This window comes from Sminthopsis crassicaudata, chromosome 6 (genome assembly GCF_048593235.1).
Source record: "Sminthopsis crassicaudata isolate SCR6 chromosome 6, ASM4859323v1, whole genome shotgun sequence".
Classification (NCBI taxonomy): domain Eukaryota; kingdom Metazoa; phylum Chordata; class Mammalia; order Dasyuromorphia; family Dasyuridae; genus Sminthopsis; species Sminthopsis crassicaudata.
The window spans coordinates 146,305,074-146,331,809 of record NC_133622.1 but is presented as its reverse complement, the minus strand read 5'-3'; the positions used below and the strand labels follow the sequence as shown (position 1 = coordinate 146,331,809).

The 26,736-nt window shown below is 33.9% G+C and overlaps 1 protein-coding gene across 6 annotated transcripts in view; it reads right to left on the bottom strand.

Moving 5' to 3' along the window:
• The window catches only part of RAP1GDS1 (Rap1 GTPase-GDP dissociation stimulator 1), a 216,152-nt gene that overhangs the window by 92,715 nt on the left and 96,701 nt on the right, over nt 1–26,736 (bottom strand). For 5 of the 6 annotated variants that reach the window (XM_074273052.1, XM_074273053.1, XM_074273054.1 and 2 more), the window contains exons 3-4: nt 23,596–23,718; nt 13,841–13,966 (exon numbers count right to left, since the gene is read on the bottom strand). In XM_074273052.1, the coding sequence (XP_074129153.1) occupies nt 13,841–13,966; nt 23,596–23,718 (249 nt within the window). Of the gene's footprint in view, nt 1–13,840; nt 13,967–23,538; nt 23,719–26,736 lie in introns of those variants that run through there. The other variant, XM_074273056.1, reaches the window with a different exon arrangement.

The following is a 26,736-nucleotide window of genomic DNA, read 5'->3' as shown; positions in this document are numbered from 1 at the left end:
TGGAGAGCAATCTGGAATTATGCCCAAAAAGTTATCAAACGGTGCATACCCTTTGATCCAGCAGTGCTACTACTGGGCTTATATCCCGAAGAAATACTAAAGAGGGGAAAGGGACCTGTATGTGCCAAAATGTTTGTGGCAGCCCTTTTGGTAGTGGCTAGAAACTGGAAAGTGAATGGATGTCCATCAATGGGAGAATGGTTGGGTAAATTGTGGTATATGAAGGTTATGGAATATTATTGCTCTGTAAGAAATGACCAGCAGGAGGAATACAGAGAGGCTTGGAGAGACTTACATCAACTGATGCTGAGTGAAGTGAGCAGGACCAGGAAATCATTATACAAGGCAACAATGATACTGTATGAGGATGTATTCTGATGGAAGTGGATATCTTCAACAAAGAGAAGATCTAATTCAGTTCCAATTGATAAATGATGGACAGAATCAGCTACACCCAGAGAAGGAACACTGGGAAATGAGTGTAAACTGTTTACATTTTTGTTTTTCTTCCCAGGTTATTTTTACCTTCTGAATCCAATTCTTCCTGTGCAATAAGAAATTCGGTTCTGCACACATATATTGTATCTAGGATATACTATAGCACATTTAACATGTATGGGACTGCCTGCCATCTAGGGGAGGGGGTGAAGGGAAGGAGGGAAAATTCGGAACAGGAGTGCAAGGGATAATGTTGTAAAAAATTACCCATGCATATGTACTGTCAAAAAAAAAGTTATAATTATAAAATTAATAAAAAATGAATGATTAAAAAAGATTAAATAATAAGTTTGGTATATGAACAAAGGGGAATAGAAATGAGAGAAAGCAGACTATGATCAAACTCACACTGTAAGATGTTTCCCATCATTATTCTGATGAACAGTAGGCACTCACTGAAGGAAATGTCTATTAAATAGGCTGCATCATTCTAGACCTGGGAGGCAATTCTATCACAGGATAATGGTCTCCAGCTCAATTTTTAAGTTTGTCTCTGATGTCTTCCTACTTCCTTTTGGGCATCTTTACTTTTGTTCCCCAAATGGCCAGGTCTCTCACTCTGTTATCCCTTCTAAGCATTTTACCCTTACCTTACTTCAAGGTTTGCCTGTCCCACTCACTTAGGTTCAATGACATGAAAAACAGCATTCCTGAGAACCAAAACCTAATCTGTTATTTCTAAGTAAAGAACAGACATTTCAATTGGAAATTCACCAAGATAAACAAGGCCTTTAAACTCAAAGGGAATCTGATATTAGAAATGTCAAGCATCATGACAGGGTGATAAAGCTATTTGGGATAAAATGGGAGCTTATTAAACCCTGTACTCACATCAAACAAGTCAACATCTACTTTATTTAAACTGACAGAATATGGAACGAATACCCTATGGCCCTATGGCCCAGGCCAAAGAGGACTGACCTCTCTACACCCACTTTTCTTCTTACTGCTGATGGCCCCTGGGCAAGTCACTTAACTTCTATAAAATAATGGAGATCATTTCTAGTACTAACTCTGTGATCCAGATAAATGTTGCCCACTTCAAGAGAGAGCACTTATGAATTCTGGATACAGAATGAAACACATTTTAAAAATTGTGCGTGTTTTCTTTTGCAACATACTAATATAAGAATATGTTTTGCATAACCTTACAAGTATAACTAGTTTGCCTTCTGTGGAGGGGTGGTCAATAGAATTTGAAATTCAAATTAAAAAAAAAAAAGAATGTTAAGGGGCAGCTCGCTGGCATAATGGACAGAGTACCAATTTTAGAGTCAGGAGGACTTGAGTTCAAATCTGCCTTCCAACACTTAACTCTTACTAGTTGTGTGACCCTGAGCAAGTCACTTAACCCCAATTGCCTTGCACCTCCCGCCCTGCAAAAAAGAACATTAAACTTTTTTTTCACATATCATTGGGAATTAATAAGTAAAAATGTATTAGGATTTAAAAAAAAATCTGTGATCCATAATCATGGATATAGATGGATGGAATAAACATTTGCTAAGTACTTACTTACCAGGTACTTACCAGGTATTCTATAAGCACTTTACAAATATTATCTCACTTGTGCTAACTTTCCCAATTTGGTTTTTTTAATGACCTACCTCATAGTATGGGAAGGTAAATGCTTTATCAATCTTAGAAATTCTACGTAGATGTGTTGCTTTTGTTTTATTATTATTATTGTTGTTTTGATTGGCAAAGCAATTTAATTAATATGATGGTTTAATCCCTTTCTGAAAATGCATCCTCAAAATCTATTTAATGGACTGCATAATAAGTAATACATCCAGTTTTCAAAGCTGTCATCCTTCAGTTCTATTATCATTCAGTCACAATAAAATAACATCTTTTACAAGCATTTTAGAATTGGACACTTCAGAAAAGTAGCACTATACCACATTGTGAATACAGATCAGGAATAATGTCTATGATTTCCTTTGCATTATTTTCAGTACTTCTTACTATATGCTAAATTCAGAGTAGGTTTAATAAATATCTGTTGAATTACAAATGGGCCTCCTGCAAATTCAAGTTAACAAATCAATTGAACACTCACCAACCACTATTTAACAATCCCCTTTATCAACATCTGGAACATGAACACCTTCTACCATGGCTAGTCTGCATGTCTGGACACTTCTTAAAACCAAACACCCACACATACCAACTGCATTTTCTTTACTCTGCAAATAAATTTGCTACTTTGTTGAGTCTGAAACTATTATTTGATAATCTTTTCAATTTCATAGATGGATCTAACAGAGCTATATATTTAGCTCCAGGATTTCTCCTCGACTTCAGTTCACAATTACTATTTGCCAACTGGATGTCCCAGAAAGGTCTTTAACTCAAAGTGGACAAAACTAAGCTCATCTTCTAAACCTTCCCCTCTTCTTTAAGTTCTTTATTATTGTCTATGACACTACCACCCCTCCAATCTGCTACATTGCCATTCTATCAGGCAATAAAAACCTTCTAAGCACTACTATACACTAGGCCCTGTGTCAAGCCCCGGGCATTTAAAGAAAAAATAGTCTCCAGCCCTTGAAGAACTCAGAGTCTGAAAGGGGAAGACAACACATTAATATTAAAAAAAAAAAAAAAAAAAAAAAAAAAAAAAAAACCTAGAAAGAGAAGAAAGGTAAACAACAGGAGACATAATGAAGTCTAGGGGAGTGCAGCTAGGTGGAAGAAAATGAGATAGCTATTTTGGGTGCCCTTTAAGAGGAGGTTATGAAAGAATCTTACCACTTCCCATCTTTCATCCTTTTTGTCACTTAGAGCTCCAAAAAAGGCATGTTAAAAGACTAGAGAATAGAGAATTTTTTAAATAATGGAAAAAATCTTTCTAAAATGGCAGATTTCATGAAAAAGAGATGAATAAATTTACAATTTATAGAAAATAAGAAAAATTAACTGGGTAACACTGTTACACAATACCCTCATTTTCCCATTAAGATGACACATGCTAACACTATAGAATTCCAAATGCAAACTTTGTAGGGAGCCCCAGTTAACTATAACTGAAGCTTTCAGATAAGTGGTTGAGGATGGGAGTAGCTCACAAAAATCACAGAGAGAATACAATATGAATGAAAATAGGTACAACAAATGCAATTATCTCTCAAATAAAACTAGAGAAAGGCAATATTAAAGAATATATTTATTTCATAGCACCAAGATTGAGGAGGGGAGCACCAAAACTCTCTTTCTCTCTGACTTTGGGGGGAACACCAAGCTCTCCCCAGAGAGACCTGCTCCAGGGACTGATTGAGTCCAGGACCACTCCTAACCCTATTGAGTTGGAAATTAGCCCAGAGACACTCATTCAATTACAAGATTTTCTATTCTGATTCCAACTCAAACTGCTACCCCCAGCTTCTAGACAAGATTTCAATCATAAAAAGAGGCAACTTGGGGCTCAGTCCTTGCAAAGGACCTCTCTCTCCCCTTGGCATAAGCTGCAACCTTCTACCCACTGAAATGATATTCTCCTTTATCATTACTCTCTCTTTATCCCTCTCTCTCCTATTTCCCTAACAAGACGTTATACCCTTTCTCTGCTAGGATAGGATTTTTCTGCTAAAAACTTTCTATCCCTCTGTCAGGACCTTGCCACCAAGAAATTCAGTCTTTTTATTCATATATAGCAAAGGCTGACTTCCCAATGCCAATAATAAACTTCTTGTTGCCAGTCTATGTTTTTGGGTTCAAACATTCCTTTACAAATGACCTTTGCACTGACCAAAGGGGTTCCCACAACTCCCTATCCTGTGCCAAACCTCATTATTTGTAGATAGACCCAAATCTCATCAAGATCACATGCATACAAATTCATTAACAAATACAGAAAGGAAAAAATAACAAGTATCTCTCTGATATGCTATAAAACAGTAACAGTTGTAAACAATAAAGAAAAATGAACTAAAGATACACACCTAAAAAGAGACTAATTAATAGCATCCTAAACAATGAATGAGTCAAAGAAAAAATCTTTAATGATTTCATTCAAAATTATAACAGCAAGACCACCTAATAAAATTTATGCGATACAACTAAAGTCAAAGAAAAATTTCTATCTGTGATGACACATTAAAAAAATAGAAAAAAATTATTAACATTGCTAATTCAATGTTTAAAGTCAGAAAATCAACAAATCCAAAAGCCTTAAAAAGCATAAAATAGTTAAAATAAAGGGGATATAAGGAAAATGAAAAAAACAAAAACACTATTTAACTAAGGAAGAACAATTTTTAAAAAGACAAAACTGATAATTAGTAAATCTAGTTTTTTAAAGAGTGAAAAGAAAACTAGATTACCTAAATAAAAAGGTTAATTCACAGTAAATATAGATAAATAAAAGTATTAGATAGTATGTCAAATTATTTGCCAAAAAAAACCCACATCTTTTTTTCTTTTTCTTTTCTTCTTATAGATGAAGACTTCCCATTTTGAGCAGGTTGGAAATTAAAGGCTTACTCATGGGCCCTACTATATCATTACTAACTGGCAATGGAACTTTGACCTGCTCCATTTCTGATCTTGTTTAGTTAATTCCACTTTAGGTGGTGGTTCCACATTCCTAGGGTATTTAACATATTAAATACTGAACTTAGTGTGAACACCTGATTATCATGTCTTATTACAGCTTAGAACTCTCAAGCTAAAGAGAACCTCTCTACCAGTCTGTCTCCATGATACCTGGAAAAAGAGGTATGTTCTTTCACACCTATCAAAATGCAAAATCTAAAGAAAATGCATAACTACAAAACTAAATAATGCCCAAGTTAACAAAATACGAAACCAGACCTTAAACAATCTAATCTCAGAAATGTAAATTGATTTATATATAAATTCTATGAAATATTTAAAGAGAAATTAACTCCTGTGCCATAACATTCCTATGTTACTAAACTTCCCAAACTCCTTTTATCAGTAAACATAGTCATAACAAGCAAACCAATGGAATCAATCTGAAAAAGAAGATTGATGACTGATATCACCAATGAATTCGGATGCAAAAATTTAAATAAAATTTTAGCAAAGAAATGACAACAACACAACCCCCAAGCTTGATTTATACCAGAGATGGTTCAATGTTAGGAAAGCAATTAATATTATAAATTGCATAAAAACACCTCCCAATATGATTATGTCACCAAATATAGAAATTGTTTTTTACAAAATACAATAATTATCTTTCCACAATATTTACTCAAAACAGATATGACAAGCAAGGTAAAGCAATTAAGACAGAAGAAAAAAATTAAAAGAATGATAAAAATGAAACAAAAGTATCCTTTGCAGATAATAGGAAGATTTAATGAGAAAACCCTAGAAAAACAATGAAGAAGCTAATTAAAATGATTAATAATACTTCAGTAAAGTGGCTATAAAATAAATTTGTTAAAAAAAAAAAAAAACGATTTCTATCTTACCAACAAAAAGTAGGAGGAAAAATAAAAATTCATTTCAAAACAACTATACATCATAATAAAATGCTTGGTAATTGACTAAGGCTTGTGGACTTGACAAGGAAGGCTCATAGTAACTGATGCAAAAGAAAAAAGGAATAACCAGAATAAATAATATACCCTTATAATGACTACAATGACATAAATTAAGACAATACTTTTAGTATTACAACATAATTCAAGTCAAGTATGATTGCTAACACTGGTTCCAGGTGACTGATGTTAAAATATAATTTATGGTTAATGAAATGTTCCAACTGCTAAATTAAACATTTTTGCTAATTTTTAAAAGGGAAACTCTTATGGACTATCAAATTCATTAAGAAACAAGTGTTATATCAAAACAAAAATGTATATAAAATTAATCAATTTATACTGAGAGAATCACCAATAAATATATAACCTTGCAGACACTTTTAGCAATTTGATGAACAAAATACTTTATCTAATTCATGTCCCTGAACACAAGTACTTCCCCTACTGAATATAATTGCTACACAAAAATATAAGCAAAGTATTTTAGTTCTTAAATCAGTAAATAACTTTGGTATATATTTGCTTTACTAATGCATAATCACCAGGCCATTTTTCATGTTAAAGTGGTTTAAAAGTGCTATTGTTTGTAAATTAAATATTATATCTTAGAATACTGATGCTTACTCAGATCTTTTCAGGCTCAGCTATTCTAGTAGTCTAGTGTTGATACCTGGATTATAAACAGTTCCATGAATCCTGTCCACTAACACAAAAAATCAATATCTACCTTGAAAAACAACTCAAATTTCACTTCAAATATTAAAATTATTAAAATGAATTAACACATCCACTGAATAGAAATGCAACTTCATTCTGAGAAACAGAGAGATTTTGTGTGTGTGTGCGTGTGTGTATAAGTGTGTGTGTGTGTGTGTGTGTGTGTGTGAGGGATGGGATAACCATTGTATGTGAGCGCTATAAAATGTTTAACATTATATATGAACATAATTTTAATTATTAATTATAATATCTAATATAGTAAAAGGAACTCATCTTCTCTGAAGAGGCCTATTTATCTAAAATATATTAATTTGATTTACTCTTTCCCTTGTAATGCTGGAGAAACTGAGGCAAGATAGAGATTAGAGAGTTTTTAATATTTTATTTGAAAGGGAGAGTTTATCTAGTGTTTGACAAACCCAAAGATCCCAACTTTTGGGATAAGAATTTGTTATCTGACAAAAACTGCTGGGAAAACTGGAAATTAGTATGGCAGAAACTAGGTATGGACCCACACTTAACACCACCCACATACCAAGATAAGATCAAAATGGGTCCAAGATTTAGGCATAAAGAACAAGATCATAAATAAATTAGAGGAACATAGGATAGTCTACCTCTCAGACTTGTGGAAGAGGAAGGAATTTGTGACCAAAGGAGAACTAGAGATCATTATTGATCACAAAATAGAAGATTTTGATTACATCAAACTAAAAAGTTTCTGCACAAACAAAACTAATGCAAACCAGATTAGAAGGGAAGTAACAAACCAGGAAAATATTTTTACAGTTAAAGGTTCTGATAAAGGTCTCATTTCCAAAATATATAGAGAACTGACTCTAATTTATAAGAAATCAAGCCATTCTCCAATTGATAAATGGTCAAAAGATATGAACAGACAATTTTCAGATGACGAAACTGAAACTATTTTCACTCATATGAAAGAGTGTTCCAAATCACTACTGATCAGAGAAATGCAAATTAAGACAACTCTGAGATACCACTACACACCTGTTAGATTGGCTAAGATGACAGGAACAAATAATGATGAATGTTGGAGGGGATGTGGGAAAACTGGGACACTGATGCATTGTTGGTGGAGTTGTGAAAGAATCCTACCATTCTGGAGAGCAATTTGGAATTATGTCCAAAAAGTTATCAAACTGTGCATACCCTTTGATCCAGCAGTACTATTCCTGGGCTTATATCCCAAGGAAATACTAAAGAAGGGAAAGGGACCTGTATGTGCCAAAATGTTTGTGGCAGCCCTTTTTGTAGTGGCTAGAAACTGGAAAATGAATGGATATCCATCAATGGGAGAATGGTTGGGTAAATTATGGTATATGAATGTTATGGAATAATATTGCTCTGTAAGAAATGACCAGCAGGATGAATACAGAGAGGCTTGGAGAGACTTACATCAACTGATGCTGAGTGAAATGAGCAGAACTAGGAGATCATTATACACTTCAACAACAATACTGTATGAGGATGTATTCTGATGGAAGTGGATATCTTCAACAAAGAGAAGATCTAATTCAGTTCTAATTGATCAATGATGGACAGAATCATCCACACCCAGAGAAGGAACATTGGGAAATGAGTGTAAACTGTTTGCATTTTTGTTTTTTGTCCCAGGTTATTTTTAGCTTCTGAATCCAATTCATCCTGTGCAATAAGAAATTTAGTTCTGCACACATATATTGTATCTAGGATATACTATAACACATTTAACATGTATGGTACTGCTTGCCATCTAGGGGAGGGGGTGGAAGGAAGGAGGGAAAATTCGGAACAAAAGTGAGTGCAAGGGATAATGTTGTAAAAAATTACCCATGCATATGTACTGTCAAAAAAAAGTTATAATTATAAAATTAATAAAAAAAATTAAAAATAAAAAAAGAATTCAGTGGTTATCTAGTAGAAACATTTCTAAACATATATATTTAAGCTAACCAAAGCTTTTTGTAGAAATGTTTTTAGAGAAAAAATGCTTTTAGTAAAGATACACCAATTTAAAAAAAAAAAAAAAGAAAGAAAGAAAGAAAAAAAAGAAAGGGAGAGATTGTGCTGGGGGCATGTTATCCCCAGAGCTGATGTCCAAAGCATCCGGCTACCAATGTGAGTTCTCAATGACATATATATATATATATGTACACGTGACTCAGCTACAGGGGTAGAGGGATGGGGGGTCAGAGCAGTGAGAGTGGGAAAGGACTATCAATCTGGTTCTGAGAGGGTGGGGGGAGGCACAGGACATTCTGATAAGTTGGGATGACAGAATGGGGAGAGGCACCCAACATTCTGATGATGTTTAAGATAAAAGTCTTACTCCTTACCTGAATCATCATGACTGGGAGGGAAGGGTGGTGTTGCAGGATTGAGCAGAATAATTAGGAATTGAGGTAGAATAATTCAGGGAAACTGAATCAGGACAATAAAAGGGAAGTGTGGCACAACACCCCGAGGAAGAGATAAAAGAACTTGAAGTTTTAGTTCCTATAATCATTTTCTTTTAGTCTCTTTGATAGCTTCTTTAATTGGAACCCCAATGAAAAAAGTGGGGATTTTTCTTACTCTTCATAATGCATTGGAGAAATCCAGTTCCCCATTATTGAAAATTAAATTTTCCTCTTCTCTAAACCAACTACCCATATAGAATGGACCTTTCTCAAAGTCTATTTGAGAGACATTTAGCCATAAAGTCAGCAAATGTGACCTGTCTGAACTGAACTCTACTTATAAACAAAAGTAACCTATCACTGCAAGGAACATTATAAGAAAAAAGATATTAACTGTAACAGAACTGAATCCCAGATTTCTTTTCATCACCGTGAACAAGAGTGATAATTAATAAGTAAAATGAATTTATCTGATTCTGAGATTTCCTCTTTCAAACTATAAAATTTTAAAAGCCACCTAAAACATTATCCATTTCTTTCCTATTTTAAGTACATTTCCCTTCTCTTTTGTTCTGAGAATAAGCAAAAACTTCCACATAAAGTCCATTTAGCAAACAATGCCTATTTAAGAAATATGTTTATACTCTCCACAAAAAAGGAAACAAAACTCCCAACAGCCCTGAAGATTCTGCAAGAAAAGTCTTTAAATTAAAGATATTCCTGGCAGCAATTCCTTCCTTTATCTCTTACTGTATATGCAAAAGAGAAGGTGGAACTATGAAAGTTCATCAACAACAAACGTTTTTTATACACCATATATAACTATAAGACCAATTGGCTGCCCTAATGTTAAAATTGTGTAAGACAGATGTCTTTTCCTTAGTAAAAGGATTTATTTAGGCACTGCTAATGTCCACAGATTTTCAAGAGAAAATCTGTTTATATAGTTGATAATGCTCTCCCTTCAAATACATTTTGCTAATTGGAATAAGCTGGCAGAGATGTTACTTTTTGTTACATAAAAAAATCCAAATCTACCAAGCAAGTATGCTATTTCTTAAATAAATGACAATCTCCAAGCCCTGACTTGCTTGTTCACATCCTTTCATTACCCCATGGTAAGCTTAGGATATCATGGTGAAAATGTGTCTATGAGAAAAACAAATTAAAAAGCCAGTTCACATGATTAAGAAAGTATAGTTTGCAGCTCTTTTTTGTAGAAGACAAAAGCTTAAAATTAAAAGGGGTGTACACTTATTGGAATAGCTAACTAAATTATAGGATTTAAATATAATGGATTACTATGCCACAGGAAATGACAAAGTGGACAGTTTTAGGGGAAAAAAGGAAAGTTCTTTATGAAATAATGCAGAATGAGCTAAGTAGAACAAGAAGAACAATTTAAACAATGACAAAGACATTATAGAGAAAAATCACTTAAAAAACTTAGAACTCTGTTTAATGTGATGATAAACCTCAAATCCAGAAATCATAGAGGGGGAAAAAAAATCACTCCAATCCTTTCTCATCAAAAAGATGATAATCGACTTATAAAATGAGGCATACATTTTTGGTCATGGCCAATATGATGGGGGTGAACCCTGACATTATCCAAACTCTCCTTTGAAAGTGGTCTCATTCAATTGGATATTAGTCTGGTCAACTCCTAAGACAAGAAATCTCTTTTCTATTAGAAATCTAAGCCCCGGGCATTGACAACATTGAAGGATTCTCAATCAATTTTGAATCGAAGCTCAAGCCTCAGATAGCTAATAAAAGAACTCTCAACCCCACATCTTTGCAGAAGTTCAAACCAGGAATTTGCTTAGCCAGGGAAGCTCTCTTCTTAGCAAGGCTGCCTGCCAGAACTCTTGCCCATTGTGAAGATATTTTCTTCCCAGTGTTAACCTTTGTTATTTCCCTGACAGGACCTTTCCCATTAACAAGTCTGTCTTCTTAGCAAAGCTGGCTTCTCCATGCCAACAATAAATCTCTTTCGACACAAACAGATTTTAGGTTTGCGAATTCTTTCGCATTGGACCTGTGCCCCCTCCCCAATTCTCTACCACTAGCTTTATCATTAGCACCTCATCAAATAGAAGGGGTTTTTTGGGGGGGGAGGGGGAAGGGGGAGAAGGGGAAGGAGAGACAGAAAATTCTGCATATTTGTTATGAAGACTTTCTTTTTAGAAACTATTCAATGCAGAGTAAGAGTGCTTCCTTTTTTTTAGGGGGGGGAGGAGGAGGCAATTTGGATTGAGTGAAGTCCAAAGTTACACAACTAGTTCGTGTTTAGTGTTCAGTGTTTAAACTCAGGTCTTCCTGACTCCAGGGTTGGCACTCTATTCATCTCACCATCTAGTTGCCCCAGGTGGTTTCTATTATAAAAGCTCCCCTACTATTAATGTTCTGCCACTGAAAATAATCTGAAATTATCTCAGGTAAACTGAAATATAAGCAAAAATTATTCTACAAACTTCTGTAACTTTTTATTGTAATTCAAATAAATCCAACACTGCCGGTATTTCTAGCAATCACAGCAAAATTCAATTTCAAGGGGAAAAAAGAAACAAAATAGATCATGTAATATCACAGAGACTATGTGAATAAATTGCATGTTTTAATGAACACAACCTTACATAGATATTGCTGTAGTATCACTCTTTCTAATACTGATTTTTTTTAAGTGCTATTATTTCTGCCTCCTTAAATCAGGTATAAAAAAAAAAAAAAAGAAAAGAAAAGAAAAACAATATAAATTTAAGTTTAAAACTGCTCAAAAACCTCTAGGACTCCCTGTATATACAATATGCACTAATTGCATTAATTTGCCATTGACAAAATTTATATGATTGTTTTCTGAATATTGTGACAAAATGAGTACAAATGTTTATAAAGAATAAAATGATTTAACTTGATATTATAGTCTGCATCTATAACATTTAGAGCTACAACATAAATCACTATTAAAATGCATAGCACAAATGTGAAATGGTGGCTTTCCAGTTTAATGGGTTCCAGTTTAATCAAGAATGCTAATCTTATTAATTTGGCATTTATTATCTTAATCTTATAACATTCCTTGGAGAAAATCAGACAAAAAAAAAAATCACAGCAGTACATGAAAACAGATGATCAAGTATCTATAGATATCTTATATTTTATATGTATCCATTAAGCATGGAAGAAAGAACACAACAAATTCAAAGTCCTTCTCAAATAAATCTTTCAATAGTTAGAAAATGTAAGAATAATTATACAGAACAAAATGTAAGGATCCTTTTTTTTTTGTAACTTCATTTCCTAAACACAGGCATGAATCCACTGAAGTTAAATAACAATGTGCTCAATACAGTATTTTCCCCTGGTGAGAATATTTAATATATCACCTTGAAAAGGAATTATGCAAAATAAAAATAAGAATTCGTTTACTTCACAAAATGGGCATGAAGTTTCCACCTAGTCAATGATGTTCAGCAACAAAAGAACACTATAGAAATACTCCTAAAGAAGGAAGGAAATTACAACTATTAAACTATAGTTTTAAATGAGTCTATATGAGTTTAAAGAGTCTATAAATGGGGGAGAAAGGAAAGCAAAGATGTTTGTGGAGAAAGAGAAAATGTTTGTGGAACCACAAAGTTCCAAAAATAACTATTAGGATGGGGAAAGGAATACAGGCAAGAGCTATAATGTAAAAATTTCTAGGTAAAATACTGAGATAATCAGAATTAATATGAAATGTTTCATTCTGGATTTATCTTGATAAAGTAGAACTAAAATTTTCATGAAATTTCTTAAGACTGCCATAAATGCATATGCTAATGATGAAGGTGCAAAAGTAATCAGGAGTTAAAGAAAATCAAGAAAAACCTGTTTTACCAAATATGATATAATTTGTGTTGTTCTCTCTGTATTAGGTTTTCACAGGTTTATGTGTAGAAATATGATTAATCCAAATGGATGTGTCTATTCTCTTAGCTTAGGAATAAAGAATAAACAGTAACTAGGAATGAAGAGAGTAAATATGTGTAAACACAAAGCTGAATCAAACTTTTCTGATAATGATGTTTTAAAAATATGTGTAAAAATAAAAATATATTTTAAATAAAATATATGTAGGGGGCAGCTATATGGCGCAATGAATAGAGCATCAGTCCTGAAGTGAGGAGGACCTAAGTTGGTTCAAATCTGGCCTCAGACACTTAACATTTCCTAGCTGTGTGACCCTGGGCAAGTCACTTAACTCCAATTGCCTCAGCAAAAAAACAAATTAATTAATTAAATTAGATAAAACATATGTAAGCATGCCTAAGAACATATAAACACTTTGGATAAAAAAAATCTAACCAGAGAGAGAATAAGATATAAGGAAAGTAAGTTTATAATTCTAACTTTGACAGAGCAAATTCCCTAAAAATCATATTCAATATCCTTTGAAAATATTGTCTATAGTCATATAACATAAAAACAAATTTACTGTAAATTCTTACATAGGAAAATGTTCAAATATTCCCCCAAATTTGACTACTAGCAAATAGTCAAGATGGCTTATATTTTGTATTGATACAAATGTGTCTTGGTCAGTCTTAAAAAAAAAAAAAAAATTCAATGACAAAATGAATCCAAAAGATGAAGATAATCAGGAATTTACAATACTCAGACCAGATTTTCAAAGAATACTTTAGTTATCTTAACACTTACGGCTATCGTAGCATATGTTCCCAAGGGCTCTGCCAGTCTGAAGCAGTAATTCCTGGTCTTTGCAGTTCAGCAGCTGCACCAATGGGGGAATCAAACCAGCCTCCACACACGGGAGCCGCATAAACTCTGCAAATGATGACAAGAATTAAAATAGAAGAATTTTCAATTCACATAAGTCACCTTCCTTAGGAAGTGTGACTTTCAGTGATTAAAGTGCTTTGAGACTGGAGTTTTTATTTCTATGCAAAAATTACCCCATCCTCACCCCAACAAACATAATATAAAACAGTTACATAATGAAGACTACTGCCATGTTTTTCTGTTGTTGACTGATTTACCAGAACCAAGAGGGTCTTAATTGATTTTTCACTGCAGTTAATTTAAAATTCCAAGTAATGATTAAGTATTCAATGAGAACAACATCTACAGCATAAATGAGGAGAAAACTGGCAATGTTCATTCCATGATCTTAGAAATTAAATAAAAATTTAAAGCATTACCCAAATTGCAAATCATTTAAATAGAACTGCAAGTGTATACTGTCTCCCTTATTTTACATGTGCTCTTAAGAAACCAAAAATGACAAGTCAATAAAAAGTTATATCAGTGAACCATTTTTTAAAAAATTGCTTCTAAATTCTTATGATATGGGATTGTTACCTGGTCCCCACTCTTACTCCTTTCTTTTGAATGCCTACTATGAAAATTAATACACAAGATAACATCTTTGTTCTCCAACTTAGAACATTACATGAGTGTACGAAAAGGCCAACCAACAAACTTTTTCATGTTATTCAAGTAACTTCCTTTAGCACTTCCAGCGTACTATCCTTCCTTCTTTAACTCTTAGGGAACCAACACTCTCCATCAGCACATTTCAGCACATACATATCCACAGTTTATGTCAGAGGTCTGAGATGTAGCATGATGTAATGGAAAGATCACTGAACAATACAGAGTGAATAAGTGAGTTTCAGCTTTAACATTCTATCTGCTGGATCTTGGGAAAGTCACTCATCTTACTGGGCCTCATATCACCTTACCTGGGTGCTGGTGGCTCCCAGGCCAATCTCTGTTTCTTCCTTTCCTTCCATTCCATCCCCTTATATTAGATAGTACACATGATGATGTTCTCTTGAAAACCTCACAAGGCTCCTCAAACCCCATAGTGTATGTTTTCACTATAATTCAGTCACCCTGTTCTCATGACTGGAAATTTTACTTCTGACCATAATTTTCCATCCTTGTACTTCTCCTTGTGCCTCATTCTTCCTATTCCTTTTCATATTCTCACCATGATTTCCATCAATTGATAAGCATTTATTCAATGTCTATTATGTAACAGGTAAGGGCTAAGCACAGAGAAGCAAAGAAAGTGAAATAACTTTGCCCTCAATAAGTGTTTATTCTTAAGGAGGCAATAACATACATATATCACATAAATGAACATAACATATATACATGAGTATATAAAGAACATATATAAAGTTAATAAAAGATAGTTTTGGGAGGGAGGACTACACTAACAAGCAAAGAAGGTCTAGAAAGGCAGAATTCTTTTTTTTTTTTTTTTTTTTTTTTTTATTATATATATATATATATATATATATATATATATATTTTATAATATTATCCCTTGTATTCATTTTTCCAATTTACCCCCCCTCCCTCTATTCCCTCCCCCCGACGACAGGCAATACCATACATTTTACATGTGTTACAATATAGTCTAGGTACAATACATGTGTGCGAATATCACTTTCTTGTTGCACAATAAACATTAGATTCCGAAGGTACATGCAACCTGGGCAGACAGATATTAGTGCTAACAATTTTCATTCCCCTCCCAGTGTTTCTTCTCTGGGTGCAGCTACCTCTGTCCATCATTGATCAACTGGAAGTGAGTTGGATCTTCTTTATGTTGAAGATTTCCACTTCCATCAGAATACATCCTCATACAGCATTGTTGTTGAAGTGTACAGTGATCTTCTGGTTCTGCTCATTTCACTCAGCATCAGTTGATTTAAGTCTCTCCAGGCCTCTCTATATTCCTCCTGCTGGTCATTTCTTACCGAGCAATAATATTCCATAACTTTCATATACCACAATTTACCCAACCATTCTCCAACTGATGGACATCCATTCATCCTCCAGTTTCTAGCTACAACAAAAAGAGCTGCCACAAACATTTTGGCACATATATGTCTCTTTCCGCTCTTTAGTATTTCTTTGGGATATAATCCCAGTAGTAGCGCTGCTGGGTCAAAGGGTATGCACAGTTTGATAACTTTTTGGGCATAATTCCAGATTGCTCTCCAGAATGGCTGGATTCTTTCACAACTCCACCAGCAATGTATTAATGTCCCAGTTTCCCCACATCCCCTCCAACATTTGTCATTATTTGTTCCTGTCATCTTAGCCAATCTGACAGGTGTGTAGTGGTATCTCAGAGTGGTCTTAATTTGCATTTCTCTGATCAGTAGTGATTTGGAACACTCTTTCATGTGAGTGGATATAGTTTCAATTTCTTCCTCTGAGAATTGTCTGTTCATATCCTTTGACCATTTATCAATTGGAGAATGGTTCGGTTTCTTATAAATTATGGTCAGTTCTCTATATATTTTGGAAATGAGACCTTTGTCAGAACCTTTGTTTTTAAAAATATTTTCCCAATTTGTTATTTCCCTTCTAATCTTGTTTGCATTAGTATTATTTGTACAGAAACTTTTTAGTTTGATGTAATCAAAATCTTCTATTTTGTGATCAATAATGATCTCTAGTTCTCCTCTGGTCATAAATTCCTTCCTCCTCCACAAGTCTGAGAGGTAGATTATCCTCTGTTCCTCCAATCTATTTATTATCTCCCTCTTTATGCCTAAATCATGGACCCATTTTGATCTTATCTTGGTATATGGTGTTAAGTGTGGATCCATATCTAATTTCTGCCATACTAATTTCCAGTTTTCCCAACAGTTTTTTCCGAATAATGAATTTTTATCCCTAATGTTGGAATCTTTGGGTTTGTCAAAGATTAGATTGCTATAGATGTACCCTTTTTTGTCCTTTGTATCTAATCTGTTCCACTGATCTACCGGTCTATTTTGTAGCCAATACCAAATGGTTTTGGTGACTGCTGCTATATAATATAGCTTTAGATCAGGTACACTTAGACCACCTTCCTCTGAGTTTTTTTTCATTAGTTCCCTTGCAATTCTTGACCTTTTATTCTTCCATATGAATTTTGTTGTTATTTTTTCTAGGTCATTAAAATAGTTTCTTGGGAGTCTGATTGGTATAGCACTAAATAAATAGATTAGTTTGGGGAGTATTGTCATCTTTATTATATTCGCTCGGCCTATCCAAGAGCACTGAATGTCTTTCCAATTATTTAAATCTGATTTTATTTTTGTGGCAAGTGTTTTGTAATTTTTCTCATATAATTCCTGACTTTTCTTTGGTAGATGGATTCCCAAATATTTTATACTCTCAACATTTGTTTGGAATGGAATTTCTCTTTGTATCTCTTGCTGTTGCATTTTGTTAGTGATATATAAAAATGCCGAGGATTTATGTGGATTTATTTTGTATCCTGCCACTTTGCTGAAATTTTGAATTATTTCTAGTAGCTTTTTAGCAGAGTCTTTGGGGTTCTCTAAGTATACCATCATGTCATCTGCAAAAAGTGATAGTTTGATTTCCTCATTTCCTACTCTAATTCCTTGGATCTCTTTCTCGGCTCTTATTGCCGAGGCTAGCGTTTCTAGTACTATATTGAATAGTAATGGTGATAGTGGGCAACCTTGTTTCACTCCTGATCTTACAGGGAAAGGTTGCAGTTTATTTCTATTGCATATTATGCTTACTGACGGTCTTAAATATATACTCCTGATTATTCTAAGGAATAATCCATTTATTCCTATACTCTCAAGAGTTTTTAGTAGGAATGGATGTTGAATTTTGTCAAATGCTTTTTCTGCATCTATTGAGATGATCATATGGTTCTTATTAATTTGATTATTAATATGGTCAATTATATTAATAGTTTTCCTAATATTAAACCAGCCCTGCATTCCTGGAATAAATCCTACTTGATCATAGTGTATTATCTTGGAGATGATTTTCTGAAGTCTTTTTGCTAATATCTTATTTAAGATTTTAGCATCAATATTCATTAAGGAGATTGGTCTATAATTTTCTTTCTCAGTTTTCGATCTACCAGGTTTAGGTATCAGTACCATGTCTGTGTCATAAAAGGAGTTTGGTAGGACTCCTTCATCCCCTATTTTTTCAAATAATTTATATAACATTGGGGCTAATTGTTCTTTAAATGTTTGGTAGAATTCACATGTGAATCCATCTGGCCCTGGGGATTTTTTCCTGGGGAGTTGATTAATAGCTTGTTCTATTTCTTTTTCTGAAATGGGACTATTTAAGCAATTTATCTCCTCCTCTGTTAATCTAGGGAGCCTATATTTTTGGAGAAAGTCATCCATTTCACTTAAGTTATCAAATTTATTGGCATAAAGTTGGGCAAAGTAACTCCTTATTATTTCTCTAATTTCCTCTTCATTGGTGGAAAGATCCCCCTTTTCATTTGTAAGACTATCAATTTGATTTTCCTCTTTCTTTTTTTTGATCAAATTTACCAAAGGTTTATCTATTTTATTGGCTTTTTCATAAAACCAACTCTTGGTTTTATTTATTAATTCAATAGTTTTTTTACTTTCAATTTTATTGATTTCTCCTTTTAATTTTTGTATTTCGAGTTTAATTTTTGGTTGGGGGTTTATAATTTGGTCTTTTTCTAGCCTTTTAAGTTGTAAGCCCAATTCGTTAATCTTCTCTTTCTCAATTTTCTTCAAATAAGCCTCTAAAGATATAAAATTTCCCCTTATTACTGCTTTAGCTGCATCCCAAAGATTTTGATATGATGTCTCATCATTATCATTATCTTGGGTGAAATTGTTAATTATTTCTATAATTTGCTCTTTCACCCAGTCATTCTTTAAGATGAGATTATTCAGTTTCCAATTACTTTTTGGTCTATTTACCCCTAACTTTTTACTGAATGTAGCTTTTATTGCATTGTGATCTGAGAAGAAGGCATTTATTATTTCTGGAAAGGCAGAATTCTTAAAAGAAATCAGCAATTCCAGGAAATGGCAGCCAAAGACACTGAGTGCAAAGACACCAAGATGAGAAACCTTAATACAGGGATTCTCAAATTACAGCCCGAGGACCAGATGTGGCCTGCTGAGGACGTTTATGCAGCCCACCAGGTTATGGCAAATGGGCTGAGGGGTGGAGACAGAGTGTTTGTTTTTGTTTTTACTATATTATGGCCCTCCAACAGTCTGAAGGACAGTGAACTGGCCCCTATTTAAAAAGTTTGAGGACCACTGCCTTAATATGTGCAGAACACAAAGTCCATATGGCTAGAAAGCGGGACATCAAAAAAAGTAAGGTATAAGATGATTGGAAGGGGCCATGTTGTAAAGAACTTTAAATGATAAAGGAGTTTATAGTTGATCCTAGAGACAATAGGGATTCAAGAGAATTTATTGAGGATATGAGTAAGATGATCAAATCTGTGCTTGAGGAAAATCACTTTGCTATTTGAACAGAATAAGGACCAAAGAGGTTAGAGAGAGACCAATTAGAAAGCTAATGCAATACTCCAGATGAGAGAAGATGAAGTTTGGAAGTAGGATGGTAGCAGCATAAAAAGAGAAGGATATAACTGTATGATGTTATAGAAAATCTGGTTGTCAAAATCTGACAACCAAATGGGTACATGGGGTGAGTGAGAGTGAAGTCAAGAAAGATGGTTGAAAACTTGAGTGATTAGTGTCCTCACCAAGTTACTTCCATAACACAATGGTAAATTCAAAAGGTTTTGTCATTGCATATAAATTCATATTGTTATAAAACAGTCTATGAATTTATATATAATATATTTAATTTATATACAATGAAAAAACATAGTAAATTCTATAACTGACCACACAAGAATAAATACACAATCTTACAACTTATTAACATATCTATTTTCTCATTTCTACATAAAACTCATTAATGGCCTTGCTCTATGTTTCTGGTAGTTGTCTAAAAACCACAATTACTGCTAGCTACATCTTAAGTGCATCTACATTTTGGAGAGGGCTCTACAAGATGAATGTTAGCCATAATTCCATTTCCCCCTCCCCCGAGGCTGGGGTTAAGTGACTTGCCCAGGGTCACACAGCTAGGAAGTGTTAAGTGTCTGAGACCAGATTTGAACTCGGGTCCTCTGAATTCAGGGCTGGTGCTCTATCCACTGCACCACCTAGCTGCCCCAGCTATAATTCCATCTTATAATTCTTTAACATTGTTAGTTGGATAAGAAACTATTTATTTATTTATTTAGTACCCTTCTTGGTCACCTCAAATCTTTAACCGAAAAATTTCTACTACGAAGTCAGTCAATAAGCATGTATTAAGCATTTAATATCTGCCAGATAATGTGCTAAGCACTAGGAATTCAAAAAAAAAATACAAAAAAAAAAAAAAAAAAGAAAGAAAGAAAGAAAGAAATGTTTTGTGTCTTCAAGGAGAGTTCAAAGTCTAAGGGGGAAACAACTTGTAGACAATTAAGTGCAAACAAGACATATACAGAGTGGATGGAGGATAATTTCTGAAGAAAGGCATTATAAGTATGTATGTGGGGGGAAATAGATGGCTGGTAGGTATAGGACCAAGAAAATTCTCCTACAACTGTAGGATTTGAGCCTAGTCTTGAAGGAACCCAGGAGGCAGAGGTGAGGAGGGAGAACAAGGGAAGAAGAAGAAAAAAACAAGGGAAGAGAAGAAGGGAGAACATTTCAGGCATGGGGAACAAGTCAGGGAAAAGACAAAGAATCAGGAAATGGAGAGTCATGTGAGAGAAATAGAAAAAGGGCAGCTGCTATAATATCATAGAGAATATGTAGAAGAATAAAATATAAAAGGACTGGAAAGACAAGAAGGGAAATAAAAGGTCATGAATGGCTTCAAAAATCAAATATAGGAGTTTATATTTGATCCTAGAAGAAATGAAGAGTCACTGAAGTTTAATGAGCAGAAAGTGACATCATCAGAACTGTGCTTTAAGAAGATCATTTCAGCATCTGAGTGGAGATGGATGATACACTGAGTCAGAAATATCACCAGGTAATAAGAGCCCATACTAGGCCCATACACTATATCTATGTCTCTGATAAGATAGAGTTGTATTCAAGAGATGTTGTGAAAGCAGAAAGAATCAAGACTTCCCAGGACTTTGATGTGTACAATGAGTACAAGAGAAGAGTAATAAAAGATACCAGGATTGCAAGTATGAGTGACATGGGTACGATGGTACCCTGTAGAGAGCTTGAAAGAGGGGAGGGTTTAGTGAGGCAGGGAAGAAGATGAATTCTTTTTTGGATATGGTGAATTTGAGATGCCTATAGGACATCTAATATGAGATATCAAGATGGCAGTCTCTGATGGAGCTCAGAGAAATATGAGAATCACTTTCATAATGATAAGGGAACTAAGAAGTATATAGAAGTGAAATAGGGAGAAGAGGGCCCAGGACACTTTTAGGGAACACTGATAATGAGTGTGACCTGGATGAAGAACCAGAAAAGTTTACTGAGAAGACAAATAAGGAGGAGAACCAGAAGAGGGCAGAATCATCATCACAAATACACAATAGCATTCTCTGTGTCATTACAGTTCTTAAAGGTAGTTCTGTCTGGAAAGTCATCATTAATTTCTAATAGGAATCAGTCTTCAAATAATTTAATGATTAAGTAAAAAATATTTTAAATTATCTTAGACCTTCTAGTAGAGGTCAGTTTAATTAAGGCTATGCTTGATGAAATTCTGAATATTTTCAAAAGACAAATGTTCTGTACTCCAGCAAAGAAGCTTCTAGCACCAAAGATATCATGTTCTCAGCCATGAGGTTAAATTTTAAAAAGCCTTCATTTGATTAAGTGAAGGCATATAGGAAAAGAGCCATTTCTTATACAAAAGTCAAAACCTTCCCCTAAAAAAGTCTTGTTACACTACTCTTTCCTAAAATACATGTGTTGCAATGTACGGTAAGAACTAAACAATTTAATATTCTTGAATCAGTTACTTAGCTATCTGGAGATTAAAAAAAAAAAAAAAATATATATATATATATATATATATATCATGATGGGATTAAAAAAAAAACTAAGCAATAAGCACAAGAACTATATGTCCTAATCTTTAATTTGTTAATGACAAACTATCACTTGGACAAAGCAACTTTGTAGCATTACTTCCTTTCAACTATAGCATGAAGTCATTCATGGCAACAAATTGAGCTATAAAAATAATTAGGATTTGAGGACATTAGTATGATCTTCAGAATGGGTCACCAAACAAGGCAGGACCAGGAAGCTTATAGTTATGTCCTTACTAGATATGTGGGTATCTTACCTATTTTAAAGTAGTCTCAAATCTCTCCAGAGCTATTCAAACCACTTTTTGGGGCTCCCAGATATCTTCAATCCATCAAGAACCTTATGAACTTTTAGGACTAACCTAGATTTAGAGATGTTCACTAGAATATTTAATACCAGCAAAATAATGTAACTTTAAATTAACATACACTGAGATTAGCCAACTTTCAGCTACTAAATATGAATCCATAGCTTATTATAGTAGAACCTTTGGAAATACTGAAAAACTATTGATAAATACCCTGAAAAATTTAAGGACACAGTGAAAACACAATTAACAAGTACAGTTAGATTAGAATGCAATGGATGAAAGTAAGCTCCTTGAGGAGAAAAGTTGTTTCATTTTCCTTCTTGTTTCCCTAGGGATTAGCAAATTGCCTACTACAAATTATGCATTAAATGCTTGTTGAGCACTATCAAATAAAATCACAAAGTCTCCTCTTCATTTTGCAGTGCTTTCTTCAATGCATGTTAGATTTTCAGAAGGTAATTATAGATCCTGAAACAGTCAGGTTTATCAAAGCAATCACATTCTTGATGCCAATCCTTCCATTATGCTTTATACTATTAATGAATTCTGCATGCTTACCATGCAAACCAATCAAGTTGATTGAAAACATATTTTAGGGCATTCATCTTGCAATATTATCATTCCAAAAAAAAAAAAAGTCCTGCTACAGATCCAAACCATAAGCATGGGCTAGATTAATGATTAAAATTTTTTTTGAGGTAGTCCTTAAACTTGTATTAACCAGTATTTTATATATTTGGCAGGAACAGAAAGTCAGGATGTATATCTCAGCCACATAAAGAAGAGCTGCAGGATCAGCAGAATAAGCCAAAGTAGGAAAATAGATAATTTACTAGTTGCTGAGCACCTAGGATATGATTTGCAAAGTAAGTTTTTGTTTGAAAGGGAATATTTCAGTGAAGAATTCAAATGATTCTTTGGTAAAAAGATTTTTTTTTTAAAGTCATAGAAATTCATCAAAAACTGACAAAACTCTCTCAACCACTGCTCCACAGCAAGGAATTATTGAGTGGGAAATATGTGAATGGAATGACTATATAAATATAGCCATTCTAAACAACTATATGAAAAAAAAATTCAACAGAGAGACAGATAAGGAGATAGAGTGACAGATGGAAAAACTGTCTACTCTATAAAAGTAAAACATAAATAAAATAAAGCATACTGACAAGTAAGGTGCAAAACTGAAGATGTTCCAGCAGAAAAGTTCTTGAGGAAAACCTCACCATTTTTGGCTACTTCTGCTATGATGTTCGCTACTTTGGCTGTGCAAGGTGAGTGTGGCGTCAACAGACTGGCAAACAATTGAAGGATCCCACTTCCTTGAAGTTTTTCGCTTGTCTCCATATCTGAAAAATACAGCAAAAGAGTTTCAATGGTAGACAATCTGCAATGTTAAATTTTACAACTATCATCAAAAAGAGGATGCACAGGAAATATAAATACAGAAAATGTCTGTACCTCAGTGCTTAACACAGTGCCTGCACATAGCAGGTGTTTTGTAAATCTTTATTGAGATAAACCGAACATGAAGATTTTCCAAAACTTCAACATTTTCAAAAACCTGCCCTGTTTTGTTATAATAGAGAAATATATCATATGTGTATTCTGATTTATATGTTTACACCAAATCACATTCAGAGATAACAGTTGTAATAAATGTACCAAAAGATGAACAATAAATCATTTTGAGTATGTATAGTAAAAAAATATATCAAAACATGAATGCATCACTTCTAAGCCAAACTTAACTTTCTAGGGTAATTTCAGCCTTTTTTACTTATAGCAGAGTGTTTTTCTGGCCTCTTCCCCCCCCCCCATGCTTACAATTATAATGGCACACCACACTTTGGATAACTGCTCTCCTATAATTGAATGTCTGCTTTTCTGGAAACAAATGGCAATTACAATGAGTGATAGTCTCACTCTGGGTCACTTTATATGAATGGTTTAATGGGACCATACCCAAATATAACTGTGAGGACATGTGTACAATTCACTCAAAACCACAAAGAAGGTAGTAGAATAACAAGCAGCAGAACATTGTATCTGGAATTGTTTGGGAACACACACTCACACCTTTTCCCTTTTTCCTTTCTTCTATTTTTTCTTTTTGCAGGATAACTACCCATCATTAATATGAGCTCTTTGATAACAGGGACTGTGTTTTTGTCCTTTTTCATATCCACAGTACTTAGCACAAAGTCAGTGTTTAACAAATGCTTGTTGACAGACTGAATATAGGTCACCCATGGGAGAAGCACCTGATGTTTTAACAGCACTGTGGGGAATTAAAGTTAACAAAAAGGTTAATGCCTTACATTCAGGATAAATCAAGAGGAAGTCAGACCAGGTGACTTCTAAAATCTCTTTCAACTCAAAATCCATGATTCTATGATGTCTAGGATTCCTTCCAGTTGGAAGCAGTAAGATAAAGGGATAAAAGCAGTGAATAGCACTGTCAATCAATATTATTAGTCCATTAACAAATTACAGATATCAGCAGCAACCAAGCCCAAATTTCATTTGGCAACTAAGTAGTGGCAGAGTGGAGAGCTGGACTTGGAATTAGGAAGACAGGAGTTTAAAAGCAAACTAAGAAACTACTTACTGTTGTTTAGTTTCCTAATCTGCAAAAGAAAGGTAATAACAGTCCCTGCCTCTCAGGGTTGTTGTGAGAAGAAAATGCAATAAGATTTTTAAGTGCTTTGCAAACCTTAAGCTAATATGTGTGTACAAGTACATACATATATGTACATTCACATAGATACAGATATTTCATCTGAAACCCTGTCTTGCTCAAGATTGCAATAAGATGTATATCAGTTTGATTAATATAACATTTATTTTACTTTGCTCCCCCAACTGAATTCTATCCATCCCATCTCCCCACCTTAATTTCTTAGCAAATTAGCAGCTGAAGTACTCAGTGAGTAGAATTCTTGTGGAAAGCATGTGAAAAACAAATCAAACAAAAGAGAACCACAGATTTAGAGATGAACGAAACTTTAGTGATCATCTATCTAGGAGTTCTTAACCTTTCCCTGTGTCATACAGATTTCCTTTGACTGTTTCATAAATATGCAGGATTGCAAAACAAGCTAATTATATGGAAACACAACAACAAAAATATTAAAAACATAAGTTTCCAGATCCCAGATTGGGGGACCCTGATCTAGTTAAAACCAATGATTTTTAAAGAGAAGGAAACTGAGGCTTTCTTAAAAAAACATGCCCCATAGTCATACAGATGGAAAGAAAGAAAGAGAAAGAAAGAAAGAAAGAAAGAAAGAAAGAAAGAAAGAAAGAAAGAAAGAAAGAAAGAAAGAAAGAAAGAAAGAAAGAAAGAAAGAAAGAAAGAAAGAAAGAAAGAAAGAAAGAAAGAAAGAAAGAAAGAAAGAAAGAAAGAAAGAAAGAAAGAAAGAAAGAAAGAAAGAAAGAAAGAAAGAAAGAAAGAAAGAAAGAAAGAAAGAAAGAAAGAAAGAAAGGAAAGAAAGGAAAGGAAGGAAAGAAAGAAAGGAAGGAAAGGAAGGAAAGGAAGGAAAGGAAGGAAAGGAAGGAAAGGAAGGAAAGGAAGGAAAGGAAGGAAAGGAAGGAAAGGAAGGAAAGGAAGGAAAGGAAGGAAAGGAAGGAAAGGAAGGAAAGGAAGGAAAGGAAGGAAAGGAAGGAAAGGAAGGAAAGGAAAGAAAGGAAAGAAAGGAAAGAAAGGAAAGAAAGGAAAGAAAGAAAAGTTAAGATTTGAAACTAGTTTCTCTGGCTTCAACTTCAATACTCTTTCTACCATACCATGAAAACAAAGGAGAATAACAGGATCTAAACTTAATATTGACATTTCTAGGACAAATAAGGAAAAAAGATAGATATTTACACAAGTTTCCCTTAAAACAACTCAAATTATATTATGCTTATCATTTTTAGTTCCTTCAGATGAGCATGATTTATGACAGAGATTGCTAGAGGACTGGCTTTTGAATAATGGCTTATGATCAATGCAAAGGAAAGAAGGTAAATCCAAGGGAAATGGTAAGGAAAATGATCAATAACTTAGGCAATAGTCAAGGCCTAAATTTAGGCATTAGATGCTATAAGTCCAAAATTTATTATTTCTCTGTCTACAAGGAGGCACTAACTACCTAAACTCTTGCTTGCTTCTGACATAACTTCCTATTTATCCAAACATTGGATAATTATACTAATAGCTATCTTCTATCAATTCCAAGGATTTTGTGTTTATTTTCTGAAACAAAAGCTACTTTTTGGAAATGCCATAAGAAAATTAGTTTTAGGCAACTAGGTGGCACAGTGGATAGAGTACCAATCCTGAAATCAGGAGGACCTGAGTTCAAATCTGACAAATCACTTAACCT